The 21,792-nt window shown below is 36.7% G+C and overlaps 1 protein-coding gene across 6 annotated transcripts in view; it reads right to left on the bottom strand.

Annotated features, from left to right (window-relative positions):
* The window catches only part of NFXL1 (nuclear transcription factor, X-box binding like 1), a 52,595-nt gene extending 31,738 nt beyond the window's left edge, over window positions 1–20,857 (bottom strand). Inside the window, exons 1-12 of one of the 6 annotated variants that reach the window (XM_029235778.1) lie at window positions 20,806–20,857; window positions 20,283–20,468; window positions 17,631–17,804; window positions 13,692–13,801; window positions 11,541–11,674; window positions 9,366–9,544; window positions 8,973–9,134; window positions 8,770–8,870; window positions 8,072–8,186; window positions 6,314–6,438; window positions 5,560–5,682; window positions 2,103–2,193 (exon numbers count right to left, since the gene is read on the bottom strand). In XM_029235778.1, coding sequence (XP_029091611.1) covers window positions 2,103–2,193; window positions 5,560–5,682; window positions 6,314–6,438; window positions 8,072–8,186; window positions 8,770–8,870; window positions 8,973–9,134; window positions 9,366–9,544; window positions 11,541–11,674; window positions 13,692–13,801; window positions 17,631–17,804; window positions 20,283–20,466 — 1,498 coding nt within the window. In that variant the 5' untranslated portion in view covers window positions 20,467–20,468; window positions 20,806–20,857. Of the gene's footprint in view, window positions 1–2,102; window positions 2,194–5,559; window positions 5,683–6,313; window positions 6,439–8,071; window positions 8,187–8,769; window positions 8,871–8,972; window positions 9,135–9,365; window positions 9,545–11,540; window positions 11,675–13,691; window positions 13,802–17,630; window positions 17,808–20,222 lie in introns of all 6 variants that reach the window. The other 5 variants (XM_029235776.1, XM_029235777.1, XM_029235773.1 and 2 more) reach the window with 5 other exon arrangements.
* Between the last annotated feature and the right edge of the window lie 935 nt (window positions 20,858–21,792).

Genomic DNA, 21,792 nt, shown 5'->3' with positions numbered 1-21,792 from the left:
AATGTAAACTGATACAGCCACTATGGAGAACAGTATGGAGGTTCCTTAAAAAACTAAAAATAGAAGTACCATACGACCCAGAAATCCCACTACTGGGCATATACCCTGAGAAAACCATAATTCAAAGAGTCATGTACCACAATGTTCATTGCAGCACTATTTACAAGAGCCAGGACATGGAAGCAACCTAAGTGTCCATCGACAGATGAACGGATAAAGAAGATGTGGCACATATATACAATGGAATATTACTCAGCCATAAAAAGAAACAAAGTTGAGCTATTTGCAGTGAGGTGGATGGACTTAGAGACTGCCATACAGAGTGAAGTAAGAAAGAGAAAAACAAATACTGTATGCTAACACATATATATGGAATCTAAAAAAAAATGGTTCTGAAGAACTTAGGGGCAGGACAGGAATAAAGATGCAGACATAGAGAATGAACCTGAGGACACGGGGAAGGGGAAGGGGAAGCTCAGACAAAGTGAGAGAGTGGCATGGACATATATACACTACCAAATGTAAAATAGATAGCTAGTGGGAAGCAGTTGCATGGCACAGGGAGATCAGCTTAGTGCTTTGTGTCCACCTAGAGGGGTGGGATAGGGAGGGCGGGAGGGAGATGAAGGAGGGAGGAGAAATGGGAATATATGTATATGTATGGCTGATTCACTTTGTTATACAGCAGAAACTAACACACCATTGTAAAGCAATTATACTCCAATAAAGATGTTAAAAAAATAAATAAATAAAAATAAAGACACTGACAAATCAGAGAACATCCACAGGGAAATGACTATGGGGTTAATATATCTGCCATTTTTCCTAATGGGGAGGCAATATGGTATAACGGAAATATTATTAAACTTTGGGTTCACATCCTGACCCTGCAACTAGTTCTATGACCTTGGGCCAACAGTCTCTTTGCCTGCTTCCTCCTTTTACAAAACAACACTAATACCTTCCAAGATTCCTGAAAGGGTTAAGACATTAAGGGAGATATCTAGTATCCACCTAATCCCAAAGGAAGACAACAAAAATCAGTACAGTAGTTTTTCCCAGGTCACAAAGCTGTTATTGGGTTGGCCAAATTCGTTCAGGTTTTTCCACAGATATGGAAACACCCAAACAAACTTTTTGGCCAACCCAATACTACGTTCACTTTTGACTCAGGGCCTCTTAATTTAAACCCATGCTCTTTCCACTACCTTATACTATCTTTCAGTAGATTCCATTTCATACCAACATACTCCAAATGAGTAAAGTTAACTCAGTTTTCAATCTCTAATAACTTAGGCACCCCTGAGACCCTTTCAGGTGGTCTGCAAGAATTTATGTACATAGATTAGAATTTTCCAGAAGCTATATGACAAGGGATTATCACAACAGATTGAATGCAGAAGCAGATATGTGAATCCAGCTATCTTCTATTAAGCTAGACATTAAAGACATTTGCAGAAATGTAAAACAGTATCATTCTTCTCACTAAACTTTTTTTTAGAAAGTAGCTATTTTTCACAAAAAAGTTACTGTATTAAGATGTAATGGGTACTATGGTAATATTTTTCAATAAAATAATAAATATTATTATATTTTAATTTAATTTCAAATACACTAAATATCAGTAGATAAAATCCACATTAACTAAAGGTCTTTGGGCCCAAAAAGAGTGTAAAAGGTCCTTGAGACCAAAAATTTTGAGAACCACTGTACAGAATATATACAATCCTTTACTAGACTTAATTTCATATCAATGTCTAAAATTCAAAATACTACTGAAAAACCTATTAATTAACTTAAAAACTATGCGGGGAAGGTTGGGTAGAAGTAAGGAAACAACATGGTATTACTGAAAGAACAGAAGTTTATATTCAAAAGGTGTGGGTTCAAATCTTGGCTATAATGCCTTACTAGATATTTCCCTAAGTAAATCACTGAATCCTCTTCAGCTTAAATTTCCTCATCCATAAAATAAAGATAGTGGCAACTGCTCTAACTTCTCAAGATTGCTAAGAGTAAGATAATAAATGTGAAAGCTCTCTATCAACGAGAAAGCACTATGTAAATATAAACATAAAATTACAGCTGTTGTTAAATTTTACCTCTATGGCAGACAGATGGACACTTATGGTTTCTACATCCTAAAGTCCGTCCACAGTTTTGATCACAAGGTGGACAGTTTCCAGGGCAACACTGAAGGGAAAGCAATACATAAAGAACAGGTAATTTGAAAACCGTACGTAATATGAATGTCATTACTAGTTATTCACAGAACTTAGGGAAATCAAAAGATAGTTCTTTTCACTATAAGAATAAAAGTATTCAAGAATATCAACATTCTTGTGTAGAATACGTTGTACTAAGAACTTATAACTTTAAGTAGACAATGACCTAATTTAGTGAAGTCAAGCTAAATTTTCTTGCCCTTTATTTAATTATTCTATGACTTAAAATAGTTCCATAAGATAGTTTCTCTTCTACTTATCTACACAGAAATTGACAACACTAACCACAGGAATGGATCTGGTCAAACCCTATAGTCAATTCAGGCAAACAATCTGGCTATTTTTAAAATTTAATTACAATAAAACCCATTCAATATATAGATTAGTTTGGCAGTTATTTTCAAACCAAAGAGTCAGAGACTAACTAAAGGAAAGAAGGAGAGATAGGCTAATTGCTTCTAGTGCTGTTTTGTTACTCCCTGATTTCCAATCTGTGAGAAATATAGCTGTCTATGACCTGTCCCAATTTTCATTCATGAACACAAGGCAACTACTTAAAGTTCCATCTTGCCATTCTAACTCCTTGACAAACTTTGGAAAGGAAATACAGACTACAATTTTCTTAAAGAAACAGGTTTGTAACCTACTTCAGAACAAGTTTCAGTATATAAAAATAGCTCAAAACAAAGTACACATTATTGAAAAGCAATTAAAAATTAAAATAGTTCATTCAATTAAGCAAATATTTACCAAGTAATACTATGTGCCTATCACTTTCCCAGTGGCAGTGGGAAAAAAGAAGGTTATGTGGTCCACAACATGAATAAGCCTTTAGATGTTTGTTTCTCACCATGATGAGTAATAATGACCAGATTTACTCTCCTGCCTTAAACAACTAGAAAATCAGACAAAATATTTGAAACAGCAGTTTTTAGACATTAGACAACTAGGCAGCACAGGACAGAAACCCCTATGAGAACAGAAACAAACAAGGTGAGTCCTATGATAGCACAAGCTTAGACCTGGACACAAGGAAAAAGATCACAAGCAGAGTCCAGTGGTCTTACCAAGTTAAGGAGACAAAATTCATAGTTCAGAGAGGCAAGTGTGGTTAGAATTTGTGGAAAAGTGGTAGCACAAAGCATGAAGTTTATAATGTCTGGAAACCAATCAAAAGTCACCTAGCAGTAAAGAATAACCCAAAAGGAAAAGAAAACTCAATCAACAAAAATAGACCCAGAAATGATAGATGACAGAATTGGTAGACAAGGACATTAAAATAGGCATTTGAAGTATAACCTATTCACTTATATTCAAGAAGACAGAAGAGAGCATGAGCATGAAAAGGACAGACATGGAAGATACAGAAAAAGTCACAACTCCAAGTCTCAGAGATGAAAAAATACTGTCTGAGACGAAGAAACACAGGATGGGATAAACAATGGGATTAGACAATGCAGAAGAAAATTAGAGAACTTGAAGACAAACAATATAAGATAACATTAAATGTGAAAATTAAAAGGACTAAATAATAAATGTAGCATCAGTGACCTATGGGACTTCAAGCAGCATGACATACCTGTCACTGGAGTCTCAGTGGGGGAAATATTTGAAGAAATAAAGATTGAAAATTTCACAAATATGATGAAAACTATAAAGACATACAAGAAGCTCAACAAAAGTTGTACTAAAGAAACATGAAGAAAGCTATACAAAGGAACATCACAAATAAATTACTGAAAACTAATGATAAAGAGAAAAATCTTTAAAAATAGCCAAAGGAAAAAGATACATTACATACAGAGGAACCAAGATAACAGAGATAGTGGAGCAACGTGTTTAAAGAATGGGAAAAAAATTGTCAAACTAAAATTCTACAGTAAAAATATTTTTCACAAACAAAGGCTAAAGACAGTTCACAAAAGCTGCAAGAATTCATGACGAGCACTACAAGAAATGTTAAAGGAAGTCCTTCAGACAAAAGAAAATGAAATCAGATAGAAACCTGAATCTATATAAAAGGATGAAAAGCACCAAAAATCATGAGTTTGATGATAAATATAAAAGACTATTTACTTTTTCACACTCTTTAAAAGATACCTGTTAAAGCAAAAATAAAAACAACACATTTGAGGTTTATAAAATACATGGGTATAAAATGTGTAAGAATTGAATAAAGGAGGTAAAATGGAATTATTGAAAGACAACACTCAAACAGAAGACACAAAAAGAGGGAAAAGAAACAAAGAACAGATGAAAAAATAGAAAATAAATAGCAAAATTACAGACTTAAATCCAACCATTTTATTAAAGACCACAATAAATGTAAATGATCTACACCTAAATTAAACGATAAAGATTTAAAATAAAATAATTATCTAAATAAAACAATTATCTAATTGCTATCTATAAGAAATCCACTTCAAATTTAAAGAGTTGAATAAGTTCAAAGTAAAAGAATGGAAAATATATACTGTATGAACACTAAGCAAAACAAAGTTGAAATCACTATATTTAATAGATTTAAGAACAAAGTATCTTACCAGAGATAGAGGGATAATTCATAATAAAAGGGACTCAAAAAAACTTCAAATCTACAGACTCAATAAAATTTTCCAGTTGACCTTATACTGAACCAAGATTCTATAAATAAGATCTGAACAGCAGAAGTTAAGCCTCTAACATGCCAAACAAACTACCACTAACACTGCTATGATGTTTTAAAGTCAGGGAACAGGGACTTCCCTGGTGGTGCAGTGGTTAAGAATCCACCTGCCAATGCAGGCAACACAGTTTCAAGCCCTGGTCTGGGAAGATCCCACATGCCGCGGAGCAACTAAGCCCGCATGCCACAACTACTGAGCCTGTGCTCTAGAGCCCGTGAGCCACAACTACTGAGCCCGCGCGCCACAACTACTGCAGCCCGTGTGCCTAGAGCCTGTGCTCTGCTGCAATGAGAAGCCCACACACTGCGACAAAGAGTAGCCCCCAGTCGCCGCAACTAGAGAGAGCCCACGCGCAGCAACGAAGACCCAATGCAGCCAATAAATAAATTTATTTTTAAAAAATAATAATAATAAAGTCAGGGAACAGAAACAGCCAAAGAACCAAGTAGAAGGAATTATGCATAGGACAAAAAGAGACCCTTGTTATTTAAAAACCTTGTAAGATTTCCCACTAATACAAACAATAATGTAGAATATTTATTAATATTTCATATGGAAAGCAAAGAATATGCCTAAGTATTTGAGGAACAAGTCAAGATGGCACTTATCATGGGCCCAAAGATGAAAAATCCAAGAGAATTTTAAAATCAGTTTTCAAAGCTTATTACCTTTCTCCTACACTGATGCTTCTGACAGTCCCGCAACTTAACACACTTAGTTTCACAAAGATACGGTTTATGACACGGCATTCGTTTAGTATGCTTTCCACAACGACAATGCTTCTCCACTTCCTGGAAGAATCAAATAAATGCTATTAAAATTGACTTTCGTTGACATGATTTTTTTCACACTGTAATCTCTATAATTACTAAAAAATGAAAGAGAAAATTTTAAAAGTGTTTTGTATGAAAGACTTTTTAAAAAATAAAGGAGAATTTCCTAAGACATTTGTTTGTTCCAAAAAGGCTTCACAGAATTTCCATTATTAAATTTAGTAAAAATTTGATGTTAAATAGTAAAACAACATCACACGTTAAAATCCCTTATATCTAGTTACACAATAACATCTACACATGTAGTTTCAGGAAAACAAGAAAACTGGATTATCTAGTAGTATGTCAAAACCAGAATGACATCTAGGCATTTTTTCCCCTATCATCCCTAGGCCTAATTCATCATTGCTTTGAATATCTTCTGAGGATAAACAACGCCACACTAGTCTATAAAAATGACAACATTAAAACTTTTACCAAGCAAAACAAAAAAAAGGTAATTTCAGATTTAATTGCTGGCATACTCTCCTGCTTCATCATAAATATTAGATCATGACACAGATGTTTATGAAAACAATTACAAAACAATCCCACTTGACATATTATGACAGATAGCTGTTAAAAGTAATCATTATAGGACATGACTAACTTGTCTACATGTTTCACAAGGACCTCGGTGACAACGCTGTGAACATCTGTGGATTCCACATTCAAGTACTTTGTCACAACTGTCTCCACAAGTTGGTACATCTTCTGTACAAGGCAAAGAAAACTCTACAAGCAAACAAAAAAAATCAATATTAAAAATAACATACATTATTATAAAGTACTAATAACGTGCCATGTACTTCTGGATTCCTAGAGAATGACAGGTCTTTCAGACTATGAACTTTTGCATCTACATATTTATTGGAAAGTTAACTGTAAAGAAAATAACCCCTATATTTGTAAAGCTTATGCCTTTTAAAAAGAATTCGATACATGACAAGTTACCATTCTCAAGAAGCATATATATATATATATTTTTTTTCCTTTCTTTGAGGTACGCGGGCCTCTCACTGCTGTGGCCTCTCCCATTGCGGAGCACAGGCTCCGGACGCACAGGCTCAGCGGCCATGGCTCACGTGCCCAGCCGCTCAGCAGCACGTGGGATCCTCCCGGCCCGAGGCACGAACCCGTGTCCCCTGCATCGGCAGGCGGACTCTCAACCACTGCGCCACCAGGGAAGCCCCAAGAAGCATATTTCTATGAGCTAACTACTTCAGAAATACTTTTCTGAAGAAATGAGTAAGCCCATGTAAACCACTATGAAGAATTCTACAATATATAGAACAATAAAAAAAATTTGCTCTAAACAACCTCATACGATGGAGGAAAAAAATAGATCTAGACTTAAAAACTATGAAACTGACCTTTAACATAAACATATTATAACAAGTGTTTGCAATAATCTTATAAATATGTGTGCTGGTACTGGTGCTGAGTCAAGAAAGTGAACTTGAACTGTAACCCTTCTATGCCTTTATCTCAAAGTAGCCCAAACAAAATTCACCTATAATCTAATACCCAACAATAACAATAGCTTATAATTATTAGGTTTCCTTTATATGCTGGCCACTATACTAAATACTTTACATGCATTTTATCACTTAATTCTCACAATTATCTTATGAAGAAGGGACTATTATTGTCCCCATTTAACTTGAGAAAACTGCAGTTCATGAAGGTGAGATTTGAACCCACATACGCCTAGTCATTTTTTTTTTTTCAAATTTTAGCAGAGATTTATTCATGGACGGAAAAAAAGAAAGGGAGAAGGGGAGAGGAACTAAAAGGAACGTATCTTGGAACACTTACATTCATCATAATCTTATTTAAACAGATTTACATGTGTCCGCACACTGTTCAGAATGGTGACCCTTGGATAATCGAAAATAATGAATCTCGAAAAACAGCCTATTATTTTCACTCTACTTCAGTTTTTTTCTGGGTTTTTTTGTCTGTTTGTTTGTTTCTTTCTTTATCAGCATGCAGAGCAGTTTATTGACATTTACTTCCCCAAATGACTTTTCCTCACTGGTTGAAAGAACTGGGGAGTTGGGAGGGGGTACAGATGGAAACCAAAGGTACACCTTCAATGTGCTTTGATGGACTGAAAAACGGTTGGTCTGAGATTGACAAGCCCCCTATTTCAGAGGCTCAGGAAGTTTGGGCCCAAAATCTGAGTTCTTAATCCACTATGCTATATTGTCCTCTCATCCAAATGTACAGAAATCTAATATCAAATTTGTATTATTATTGAAACTACATTATGAGCTCCCAGAGAAATCTAATTTAATTAGGAAAGTACTCTAATTAGCATGATAAATAATTATAATCCCATTAAAGGTTTTTTAAAAAGTCTTACTTGACTTCTGACAGGGACAGAACCTTTTCCCAGATCGAGGACATTCTCCACAAGCACCTACATGGCAAACTTGCTCACACGTATGATTACCACATGGCAGTGTTTTCCCACATACCTAAAATAAAATGCAATAAGCACTAACGACTTAAAAGTTAACAAAAGACTTTGTACATGACATAATCATTTCTCAGTCACAAATAAGCAACTTCTTTAGATTCCTCAAATTATTATGCTTTATATCTTACATAAGTATTATATGTATATATGCATAAACATATACATACACATTTCTTATGCGCCAGGGAGTATATTTTTAAAATGTAATAAAGGAAAAAGAACATGCAGCTTCACATGGTCATCCACCAAAGATTTCCAAATGGTACTAAAACCATGCCAATTCTAAGACAATCTACAGAATCAATACTACTTCCAATTGGATTAACTCAAGAAGAGGGAAAAGAGGAAAGAGTACATATGTACTAAATCCAAAATTCAACAAATAGCTGTTAATTTGAAAAAAAATTTCCCCTGGTAATTAAAATGATATTAAATTGAAAAAGTTTCCTAAAACATGAATATAATTCATCTGAGTTGCTATTCTTCCTCTCCTTTTATCCAACTAAACCTCATTAGCATTTCTAATTGTTTATGCTTCTGTATACTTTAACACCCACTCCTCAAAATGCATACACACTTACTTGATCACAGTGCCACAGTGGACTTGCACAACTTCTTTCAGCTACTTGTTTGCCACAGACACACTTTTGCCTACTAACTCTTGGACAGGGTGGGCAACTTCCTAAAATCAAAATGATAAATTAGCATGGAACATTATAAAAGCAACAGAGACTGCTTTGACTTCTGCTTAAGGCCAGAACACCTAACAGGTATGACCTTTTACCTGCATGACAAGGATTTTCGCATTTATGTTGTCCACAAAGCAATTTCCGTCCACATGGCAGGTGACAGGACCATTCCTTAGCACTGCACCGACGAGGGATAGGTTTTGCTTTCTTACAATAACAAGTAGTTGTGACCATCTTAGGACAAGGAGGGCATGGACCTAGAATCCAATGAAAGGGGGAAAAAAAAAATCAGAAGTTAAAAGTAAAAATTTTCAGTTCCTATACGTATCAGTAATTTCTAAAGCTTTCCATGCTGATACTTTAAAAGGCAATCCCTTCCAATATTTTCTTATGTAAACTTAAGTTCTGAGTTCAACTCTCACAATTTTTTTTACTTCAACATGAGAAGAAATAACCACTCACAATTAGAAATATAATATATAACTCACCTGGATGGCAGAGGAGTAAACACTTATGGCCACAAGGAGGTTTAAAATCTCTCTCACATACTTGGCCGCATGAATGAGGCACAAGCCACGGATCTAAAGGTGGATCTTCCACTTTGCCACAGTAGCAATAGTACCTACTAGGTGTGTCAGATCGTTTGTATTCAAACCTACATTTTGGACTACAAAGAATGAAATTACTGAAGTTAATTTCAATTATAAAAGTGACATGAGGCAGAAATATAAATATACTTAATAACAGAGTATACACAATCAGTTTTATGTTAATGTAACCTCTGCTCCATCTTTATATTAGAAAGAAACAAGATTTTACTAAAATCAATTTCAACCATCTAGGAGAGCTCTGTCCAATAATTTCCTGAGATGATGGAAGTGTTCTATACCTGTCATGTCTAACACAGTGGCCATTAGCCACACATGGCTAGTGAGCACTTGAAATGTGGCTATTACATACAACTGAGGAAGAAACAATTTTCTATTTCATAATTTTTAAGAATTTAAATAACCATGTGTGGATAGTTGCTACCATATTAAACAACACATATCTAAAATACAGCTACAAAAGGAAGCAACATTAGCTTTCTACTAACAACCTGAACTTTATTCTTCAGATATTCATTCCAATTTTATAAAGTTCGATGTTTTAAAAGGTTGGTTGGGTGGTCTACAAATAAGCAAAATGTATTAGTAATAGCAAGAAGAGAGACATCGGTTATAGATAGGTAATACAGCAGCAAGAAACATGACTTAAAATCTAGAATTACGGGGAAAAATGTGTGAAAATAAACAAAGAATTTCGTACTTCTCAACATCTAATACAAAATATATATATTTCAAATGTACCTAGGTCAAAGAAAAGTTGAAATACTGTTGCACATTCTCTGCTAAAGCAGATTTTTACCTATCAAGATTAAAATAAAGCAGTTTTAGTCCTAGAAGCCAAACTAACATAATAAATATAGAAAATTTAATAAGATTGGATAATATACACCTGCAGTTTTTTGTTTATTTGTTTGTTTTCATTAAAATTAAAAAGAAAGGAAGAGAGAAAAAATGAAAACACAGTTTGGGAAACTCTGCCTACCCATGGTTATCTTTTTAAATAGATGAAATTAATTGGAATTAATTAAAATTCTCTTCTTGTTTCTTAATAATATAATATGAAGCATATTCCAAGTTTCTTGTGGGGAGCTGATTAAGATCCTTCCATGTTTGTTAATATACAGAGTAAATGCTCAGACAAATTTTAGACATTATTCATACTGAGAGAGGAAAAGAAATTGAAGAGGCTAAAGAAAATGGGAGGTGGGAGTGGAAAAGTAATTTTGTATATGTAAAAGTTTAATATAGATTATTAGAGAAAAAAGTTATGTTTTAGTTGTAACTTATAGTAAAAGAAAATTCCGTCACTAGTCTGGCTTTCTGTCTTTGGAAAATTGAAACTTGAGAAGAGAGTCACATGAAAGAGAAGAACAGAGAAATTTTTGATGTTTTCTTTATAAAAAGACGTTTCTGCATTTTAAAATATTTAACTCTTTTTACTTAGCAAATCTTCTAAATTATGGTAAAAGTTTGGATCATTAGTTCAAGCTGGAAGGAATGAAAGTGACTTACAACCCAGCTAAGGCTACAGACCGTGACTTTAAAGTGATACCAATTTACTTAAGTGTGGTGTTTTCTGTATGAAGAAACAGAGAAGGCAAATTATAGTGGTCCTGAAGGAATGTGAGGCTATTGCTTTACACCTGCAGTTTTGAGAGATTTTGAGGATAAAATCGGAAGCCATTGATCAAAATGTTAGAGGACAGTCTTGTACAATGTGATACCAATACATACTAAAAGGAGCTCCAGAGAGAAGTACCAGAATTTTGATGGATTCTAGTTCTAAAGAAATGAAAGTTCTTTAAAAAGGATTACTAAGGAGTTGTTTTGCAGGAGAAAAACAGAGTCTGAATTATTTATTAGTTAGCAAAAGGAACTAGTAGTTATACAAACTGGGGTGGCGGGGGGAGCCATTAGCAGGTCTCATATCTTCACAAACCAAATGACTAATTGAAGGCCAAGCATGGATACTGCAACTGCCAATAAAGCAACTGAGGAGCTACAATTTTCATTTATTTTACAACTAAACATTCCAACTAAATTAGAAAAAGTTACCAAGGCCAGGGATAATCTCTCTTTCCAAAATCATCATCCGTCAAAGGAGAAGATACCAGAAACTGGCTGTCTTTAGCCCACTTCTGGATACAGGGCATGTGAAATATACAGAAACATCCTGAACAACTCCAAACCTAAGACAAAGGTATCAGAAATTAACAAGTATGCAATGATTTTTCTTTGATAATTCCACAATACTTTAAAATAAGCACCACACTAAACTATTTCAAGAGCTACATAAGGATTAAGGAAAAAACTTTCCTTCCGGCATAACAGAAGAAATGTTCTTTATAAAAACTAATGTACATGTAGAACACTTTAAAGAAAAATAGTATTAATCATGCTGATTCATTCAGCTAGAAACAACTACTGCTAACGTTCTGCAGTCTCCAATTTTTTTGTATATATTTCATACTTTTAAAAAATGAGGTCATACTGTACTGATATAAAACTTTATAGCCTTTTCTTTTAACACAGTATAAGCATTTACCCTTATCAAGTAGGTTCATACAATATGATATTTATAGCTGTACAGTAGATATCATGTTGATTTGTTTACCATAATTTAACCAAGTTCAGGTTGTTGGAAATTTAAGATTTTTCCAATTATAAATAACACCACAAAAAAATCCTTAAACACAAATATGTACATACAATCTCTATGTTGCCCTACAGTTATATAAAACCTATTAGTCTAGCACTTAATGCTAAATTCTAAAAATTAGGTGAGCAAAAAACTTCAGTGTGTGTATATATACACACACACACACACAACAAACACACATATACAAAATTTAACAGCTTAAGGAATAACAGAAATTTTTTTTAACCAGCCAATACTTTGCTATAACTGACAAAAATCAGTTCACTTTTCATCATAACATTTTGCAGCTGTTCAATAAAATCAGACATGGAATATATTGCATAAGCCGGCAGGAGCACTGAAAAAAAGCCAACTTCTTAGACTGAGTTCCCCCCAAAGCAGTGCCTAAGAAAAGAACTGGGATGCATAAGTAAAAGGCCAAGATAGGGAAGAGGAAATACCAATAAACTGTATATTGCTGAGCTGACTATCGCTAAGGGCCAAAGTTCAGTCCTGCTAGGGATGCTCTGAAAAACCACGTAAAACATGCCTAGGACACCCCCAGCCCCAACCACTAACAAACAGGAGGCTAGGGCAGTCATCCCCCAGCTCCCTATGGTGGAATGCTGCCCCAACGGACATAACTCTGCTCTGCACTACACCCATTTCCTGGCTGAGTCAGTTCTCAAGGAGAAAGCACTGAGGTTGGAAAAAAAAAATTCACACACATAGCAAGTGTTTACAGTGAAACTGCATCCGCATGCAGAGAGCCTATTCCTCCACTGCAGCTGAAATCAGAGTAAGACAACCAGATGTGACTCAGGGCACCAAAGGCACCTGCGTCTGCTACACTATCCTTCCCAATATATTTTAAATTTCTGATTCACTCTACACGACCAATCCATTTCACATCTGACCTGTCTTTCTTTCTCTAGGCAACGCTGCTATAATAGCAGTGGATTAAGCTGAGGTCTAAATGGTGAGTGTATCATATTCAGTCATCACATCCCCTTAATTGCTTTATTAATGCCCTTTAAATGTATATATACATAACTTCACCATTAAGCCATAGCGTCTCTACGTACATGAGTTTTCTCTGAATCCATCTCACCCCATTAACCCTAGCCACTTTCCACACAAGAGAAGTTCACTAATAAACTGTAATTTTCATTGCTAGGTTTTACTTCCTTGAAGGCAGGGAGCATATCTATGTTATTTTAAACCTGCTGAAAGTAATGAAATATAGTTTACTTAATATTTCAGTATTTATGGGAATCTCTAAAGTACTGATACTAAAAATGCTTTATCAAATTGACATATGCATTGACACTGAAAATATCTGCTTCATTTATTTTAATAGTGCTAAAAATATTGATTGCTCATTTAGAGCTATTTTTCTTTTAATTAAAGATTCCCAAAAATTGAGTATCAATTCATAAAGAGAATTCTCAAATGAAGTATTCTTAAACAAAAATAAGCAAAAAGAATAATAAATGGTTACAAATTATAAATGCAAAATAAGATATTTGGGAGAGATAACAATAATTTAGATAAGGAGAAAAACTTACTGCTTGGTTTCTCTTCACTGAAGCAATACAAATTAAGCATGTCATAGCCCCTGCTTGAAAAGCTTCATTTACATACTGTTTTGTTCGCTCTAACTCACGAACATCTCCATCTTGAAATTTAAAAATTGAAAACTTCAGGTTAAGCAACATCTGAAAATAACACAAACTCACTAACAGCACCACATTATGTGAGGACTGTCTAGTAATACCAATTGCTCAAAATATAGCTGAAAAAATGAGAAGTTTAAGAAAAAAGCAACCAGTGAACTGCCAAGAGGTCACAAAGTCCATGCATTACATCTTATGTACTCGATTCAAAAACAGTTACCTTGACCTTCTCTCAGAGTATACTTGCTGTTACAGTCCTTAACAAATCTGGCGGGGGCAGAGTCACAGGCAACAGCAGCAAGATGTCAAGTAACAAGGGAAAGCATATCAAAAAGCAAAGTGAAAGGAACTGCAAAGTCAAAGCTCAGCAAAGCCACTGAGCCTAAATATAAGCATATGCGTATGAATGTGTAGGTGTGTAAAAGTCTATGTGTGTGTGTGTGTTTGACGCATAGCAATTTCTTAGTAAAAATCTGTTGAATGAAAAGATCCTGAGATCAATACAGTATAATAACCTTGTTTCATTAAATTATGCTATCTCTGCTAAAAAAGGAAGCATGACTTCTTAGATAAAAATTACTAGACTGTATTTCCTTTAAGCAACTATTAAGCATTTACTTGCTAGGCACTGTACTATTCATATTTCAGTAAGATTAAATAAGCTATTTTTACTTTCATTTTACAGATGAGAAAACTGAGGCACAGAACACTTAAGTAACTTCAGTATGACTCCAAAGTGAGCCCTCTTGACGACTATCTATGCCACAGCAAGGGTTGAATACAGGAAGGTCCAAGAAATAACAGCACGATGAAAGGCAGAAAAGCTACACAAAAGCACACACAACAACAAAAGGACAATAATCTGAGTCACTTTAGTGTAAGAGAAATAAACCTACAGGCCTTTAGTACAATAAAGATTGTTCAATAGAGGTTAACCGAGTCTCCAAGAAAAGTACACTAATAACATAAACTATCGTAAGTACAGAACTTCCCATGGCAACAAAATGGTACAAACCAAAATTTAAGTTACCAAAAAGAAAAATTAAATAAACAGGACACTTAGATAATTGTTTACTTTCTAAGATCATCCAAGTAAACACAACACTCACAAAAACTTGCTCTACCATAATATAAATGCAAGTATAATTTATATTATACAAAATATACATAAAATTACTCCAACTATAAAATATTATAAACTTATTAAAGACAATTGCTTTATTTTAAACAAATATCGAAGTTTGAAGAGATTCTTAAAGGCAGACTTAATAATCATATTCTGTGTACTTATTTTGCTTTCTGACACAGCTGGCTCTAACAAATGTATAACATTTTAAAATTTCATCTAATTTAACAGCTAACATGTAAAATAGAATATGAAAACAAGATGAACAGGCTTTAATAAAATAAAGTCTAATCTTATAAAATTTATGTAAGATTTCTTTGAAAAATGTGTTAAAATTTGGCTGCAACAATAAAGTATACTGCCCAAGATGTCACAACGGATAGCATGGCATTTGAAGTCATGCATAAAAAGATCACTCTGGCAACTGAAGAAAAATGAGTGTGAGGGAGGCCAAGACTGGAAACATGAAGTACCTGAAGTTAAGAGGCAGTTAACAGCAGATAAAGCAAAAAATGACCTCGAGCAAGTTAATGCGTCTGTCCCAGTTTTCTCATCTTTAAAATACTAACAATAGTAATAGTAATATCTACCTCACAGAGTTATTATGTGGATTTAATCCACATATTAAACAGCTGTAGGGGCCTGAATTAAGGTGATGATAGCATGTGGGGAGTGGTGGGATGAATTTAAGAAATCTAGGAAGTAAAACTCAGCAGGACTTGGTGACAATTAGATTGTGTTGCTTTGAAAAGTCGATGTTCAGAAGGAAAGAGTGCTGTGTTAGACGAGCTGTCTGACGGGCAGAGGGGAGGAGTAGTAGCGAATAAAACACACTCATGCGTGTATATGCCAACCCTGCTCCCAGATTTCTGGCTTAGGTAGGTGACTGGGAAAATTGTAGTATTAATAGAGATAAAGAGAACAAGAGAAGAAATAAGTTATCTTTCAACGTATGTTTGTGTTTCCATAGGCCAGCAAGACAGCAATACCCATCAGGAAGCTGACCATTCAAGTTTGAAATCTAAGAGATCGCAAAAGTATAAAGGCTGTGCTCAGACAGAAAGAATGAACTTCTCTGGTAAAGTTTTGGTATTCAATTCACTAATGTGAGATGGGAACCATCTCATGACCCTGGCATTTATCATTCTAAAGTTAAGTGATCAGATTTCCTTACTTTGGTAGAGGCAAAGTACAGAACACAAGGGAACGAAAATCAAAATATTTATGGATTTGACATAATACAGTATAAGAAAAATTGCCTTAACACTTTAAGATGAAAGCCACGTTAAAAATTAATAAAAGTGGGACTTCCCAGGTGGTGCAGTGGTTAAGAATCTGCCTGCCAATGCAGGGGACAAGGGTTCGAGCCCTGGTCCACGAAGATCCCACATGCCGCAGAGCAACTAAGCCCATGCGCCGCAACTACTGAGCCTGCGCTCTAGAGCCCGCGAGCCACAACTACTGAAGTCCACGTGCCACAATTACTGAAGCCCTCGCACCTAGGGCCCGTGCTCTGCAACAAGAGAAGCCACCGCAATGAGAAGCCCACGCACCGCAACAAGAGTAGCCCCCGCTCACTGCAACCAGAGAAAGCCCGCACGCAGCAACGAAAACCCAACACAGCCAATAATAAATAAATAAATTTTTCAAAAAATTAATAAAACTTACAAATGATAAAAGTTTTCTAAACACTAGGCAGAAATACTGAGTTATATCACTGAATTTCCTATTTAAAAATAAAATCTGTATCTAGAGTGGCTTCAGTGAGGTCTTCTTGAAGCAGGATACTTGAGGTTACTTTCTATGAAGTTCTCTAAAAGCAAGAAACCTCCTAACCTTAAGGTTCCTCTTTATCAATTTTTCCCTGGCTCAACCAGACTTCTTAGTCAAGCTTCCTAATCTTAATTCCTTGGCAGATATGGTAAATTCCTTGGAAACCTTTTTGATGATGTGTACCTATGCTCATGATGCCATCAATATACTCAGGCAACTAATACGGATAATGCATGCAAGAATGTTTCTAATGATGACTGTAAGCATAAAATGTGGAATGTGTAAGAGACTTACATTTAAAATAATCTACTTCTACACTTAGTCCCAAATCTTCACAGCGACATCACTTTGGCCGTCTCTCTCACAAACAAATGTGGCTTTGAGAGTAACCCAGATATATACAACATATAATGTGATTAAACACTTCAGACCTGAGAACACTTAAGATTTTTTTTACATATAAAAATCAGAAGTTGTAAGATATAAAATAAAGGAATTAAGTCAAGAAATGAAATTGACTTCAAGATACATTTAACATGATGACAAAGAGAATAATGAAGAATAGATTTAAAGGAGTATTCAAAGTCCTCAAGTGCAATCAAATCATCATTAGGAACAACCTGACCCCACTCATTGCACAGGGACCTTTGGCATCCCCCTCCCAGCATTCTAATGAAATGCCAATTAAACACAAAAGAGAACTTCTAAGGCTGTAAGAGACATTGCCATCCTATTTGCTTTATAGAAAGATTAGCGTTATACAACGTATAACTCAAATAGTAAAAGGTACAAAAATTCAACTCTACAACGCAAAAATGCTCATTCTTAAGATGCAAAACCTATTCCACATAGAGTAAAGGTGTCAGAAAAAGTCAGGGATGTATTTTCATTGATGTAAAAATGTCAAAATTGAAAAGATCATAATACAGTACCTGTCTGAGTAGTGTAAGTTATAAATGTATTAGCAACTATTTTTCCTCTTTTTCCTTCAAAATCCTCCTCTCCTTCTTCCTCAGATGAAGAGTTAAGGTGTTCTTCAACAAGTTTTTTGGCTGCAGCTTGATTAGCCTTCTTGATTTCCTCAAATTTCTTTTGAGACATCAGCTCTGCTTAAAAGAAAAAAAAATGAGTTTCATTTCTGCAAAACAATCTCTCAAAAAGCAAGGCATGATATACCAATACGTTATTAAAATATAGATTTAAAAGTCACCTTTGGCGCATTCTATTTCACTATCATCCATGAAAAAAGTATTTTCAAATTTCTTGTCACACGAGTAAAGAGAATACCACAATACAAACTTTCACTTTTGTTAAATATTCTGCTAAATGCCAACTAATTGCTCTCGAATGACTAACAAACCAATTTTTAAAATTATAAAGCTATGATAAAGTATCAAAAAACTGGTGATCAACCTCAAAACAGGATATTAACAAAATTAAAGTGAGATGTTTAAAAATTGAATGGTACACAGTGATTTTTAAAACATGGGAAACATACCCACTGGAAGCACATCAGAATCAGCAGAGGCAGGCGCTTTCTCAAACCATCCTCTTGCACACTATAACCCAGCCTGTCTTGGCCCACCAAAGACCTTGCACAAACAGTATTCACTGTCTACCCACTATGTTTACAATCTGCTTCTTAGAAAGCTCAAGGACTTTGTGTCTTTATTAAGATGTGGTCACAAAACGTATTTATTTAACATTAATCCCACACAAAATATTGCTAACATGGAAAATATGCTTCTTACAACAACTTCATTCCAAAAAGAAATGTTAAGTAAGTTTTGGATTAGTTCTTCTGCTATTCTGTTTAGCACTGTCTGTACTTCTTACTTGTTACTTGATTAAATAATAACACAAAAAGAATTAGATTACTTCACAGCACTTTCCCAATGAGACTTCAAACTCCTCAAGAGCAAGGACCATGAAAATTCTCTGCAAGCATTAAGTGTTAATAAACTCTTCTGGACAGCAACCATAGCTCAAGAAAGGAGCCACAACATACTGAACTGATCTTAATTCATTAGTGCCCATATTAGTGCCACTTTACGCTTGAAACCAATGAGCCACTACTAATACAAACTTTCTTATTTTAGGTGGTGTATTTGTACTTAATGATGTTTTATCTTTTATTTTCCTCGTGAAATGTTTTCCTTCTCGTACTGCAGCCAGCTTGGCTGGGGACTACTCAGTGTTTCATGTAAAACTGGAGGAAAATGTACAGTGCCCACATAGGAATCTTTGAGTACTTGGAGAAAAGTAATTGCTATAAGATATATGACTCAAAACGTTATGTACAATAAGATGATAAATGTCATTATGAGAAATGAGCACTTAAAAGACATTTTTTAAAACGCTGAATTAGACAGATATAATAAAAACATTCATAACCTGATCAATGGACCTACATAAGATCATCTCAAAGAAAGCTGACAAAGCAACCTTACCATATATTATTTCTTACGGTCAAATCTCAATTATCCAAGTTAAAGGATGCTTGCTTTTCTACTATCCACAAAATTCACAAAAGCTTACCAAAACTGTTCACAGTTCTCCCTCTCGCACACCTCACCACCACCACTATCATAAACTCAGTAACCAAGAGAATACCACTTACCTTTAAAATTAGCTTAGGAGACATTCAGGAGCTCAATTTGCTCCTCCCCGCAAAAAATATTTTGAAAAATACATTCCAAATACAACAATAAAATGATTTTAGGGATGATTCTCTTAGCCCCCTGAATTGTTCCATTAGTATGGACAACTTAGAATTGCGTGTGTGCTCCCAGGCTCCACTAAAACACTGCCTTGGATGAAGGATTATTGAAAGCTGGAGAAGGCCACACCAGATACATCCCAGAAAGGACATGAAATTTGTAACTAGGAACCGCAGTTGAAAAAAGTACCACAAGCTCAAGTGTTTACAGAACATAGATAATTAAAGTTACTAAACTAAGGCAATCAAATAAAAATGGAAAATGACAACTGGCCCCAGAAGTAGGAAACACAATGTCAAGTGGAAAGCCTAAACCCAATCTAAATAAGATTTCTGCACCTCAGCCCAGCCGACTGTTGCCACGCACAAAAATACCAATGCCACAATACCTTATCTTACAAGAAAAGTTGTTAACCAGATTTTTATGAGATTTTAAAAAGAAAAACCAAAAAACTGCTGGCAACCAATTCAGATTTAATGCATTGTGTTAACCAAACCAAACTATAGGCTAAATCAGCCCCCCCGGGCCACTGTCTGCAACTGGGGGTATTCAGTAGGCAAAAAAGAGTGAAGGGAAGAACATTGGACAGAGAAGTAACACTGATTAATATCAATTAAAGTGATGATGAAAGAGGTGTGATGGGAATCGGCCTAGAATGAGTAGCTGCCTGAAAGGTTTGAGAAGTGAGGCCAATAATAAACTCCCGAAGGAGAAGGAAAGAAATGGGTGCGAAGGCAGCTCTGACTAGCAAGTGCTTTAGTAGGTAGGCATCCAGGTGAGCCCGAGGACGGGAGCCATTCTCACCACTGGCCACGGAAGTCTGCGGCGCTTCAGATCCCGCGGGGCTGCGCCGGGCTGAGCTACCTGCAGCCGCAGGGGTTGCAGCTCCACCGGGAATGGGACCAAGGCCAGCAGTGCCCACCGACCCCTTCTCTCGCCCTCCTCCGGCGCCGCGAAGATGGACTCCATTTCCTGAGGAGGGGGCCGCAGTGGCCCGTCCTCGGGCTCGGCCTCGGCCGCTGGCCACCTGGCGCCAGGAAGCTTCCATCCCTGCAGAGGAAAGAAAAAAAAAGAGTGGAAGGAGCGTGAGCACGGTGGTACCAAGGCGGGGAAAAAGGACAGCGGGGGAAGCCGGTGTGAGAGGCGGAATGAGGACGGCCTCCGCGGGGTGGGGACTGGGTTTGAAAAGGTCGCGGCCCTGTCTCTCCCAGAGGACGAGTCCCCGCTGAGCCCGGGCTTTGGAGATGGATCGAAGAGGGAGAGGACTAGGCAGAGAAATGGACCGCGAATGAAGGAACATCCAGCGCCGAAGAAGGAGAACCGGGGAGGAGGAAAGTGCCTCCTCGGACTCAGGTGGAGCGCCGTGACGGGAGAACTGCAGACTGACCCGGCGGCTACCGCCGGGAACCAACTGCAGTAGCGAAGCCGGAGGAAAGAAAGCTACGTCCCCTTGCTGACGGCGCCCGCTTTCAACGACTACAGTTCCCAGAAGCCCCCGCCAACCGCTCGCAGAACGCGTGGCATCACTAGCCGCTTCCTCATCCGGGACCGTGTCTGTGGGCAAGGCTTCGGAACGCATGCGCTAACTGAAGCGGGCCTTCGGAAACTACAATTCCCGGCGTGCTTTGGGGCTCGGACGGGGTGGGCGCACAGAGAGGGCGCAAGGTGGAGCGGAGGTGTTCAACACCTAGAGGATTCCGCTTTTTCCGTGCGACTACCCCTAAACCCAGCTCGGTATCGGGAGGCTCTCTCAGGGGTCGTAATTGACTGCCCGCCATCTTTAGCCTCGCCTTCGGGCTTTCTCGTGGCAGGAAACTCTTCTCACAGAAGGGAAGAGGCACTTATAAAGAAGACGCTTCGGGGTCGGGGAAGAGGGAGGGAAAGCTGAGGGAGTGTTGCGGAAAAGTGGCTGGAGTGGAGAAAGTGCACTTCTGAATTGCAAAAGCAATGTAGAGGATAAATCTAACGGCATTATTATCATAGTCCTTTATAGTTAACAATATACTTTTCGTGAAGCAGGCCGATTTTTACCGTCACGACAGCTCTCTAAAGTAGCCTTTATTAAGGAAAGTAGTCGAGAGCCAGGTCTGGTCCTGATTCTTCTGACTTCGCTGTTTTCAATAAGAAATAAAGGGAGAGGAGGGAGTGGGAGAGAGTTCAAAAATTCGGGGCTGTATCTGGGATTGAGAAATACACTGATTGCTGTTTGGGAGTACACGGTCCTTTACAACCCTTCAACCTAATTAATTCCTCTACATTAATAATAAGTACCGTGCTTCCCTGGTGGCGCAGTGGTTGAGAGTCCGCCTGCCGATGCAGGCGGCGCGGGTTCGTGCCCCGGTCCAGGAAGATCCCACATGCTGCGGAGCCTGCG

Source organism: Monodon monoceros, unplaced genomic scaffold (assembly GCF_005190385.1).
Source record: "Monodon monoceros isolate NGI ecotype Baffin Bay Population unplaced genomic scaffold, NGI_Narwhal_1 Super_Scaffold_20, whole genome shotgun sequence".
In the NCBI taxonomy this organism is placed as follows: Eukaryota; Metazoa; Chordata; class Mammalia; order Artiodactyla; family Monodontidae; genus Monodon; species Monodon monoceros.
The sequence above is the reverse complement of the archived record's forward strand: the minus strand, read 5'-3'. Positions and strand labels throughout refer to the sequence as shown.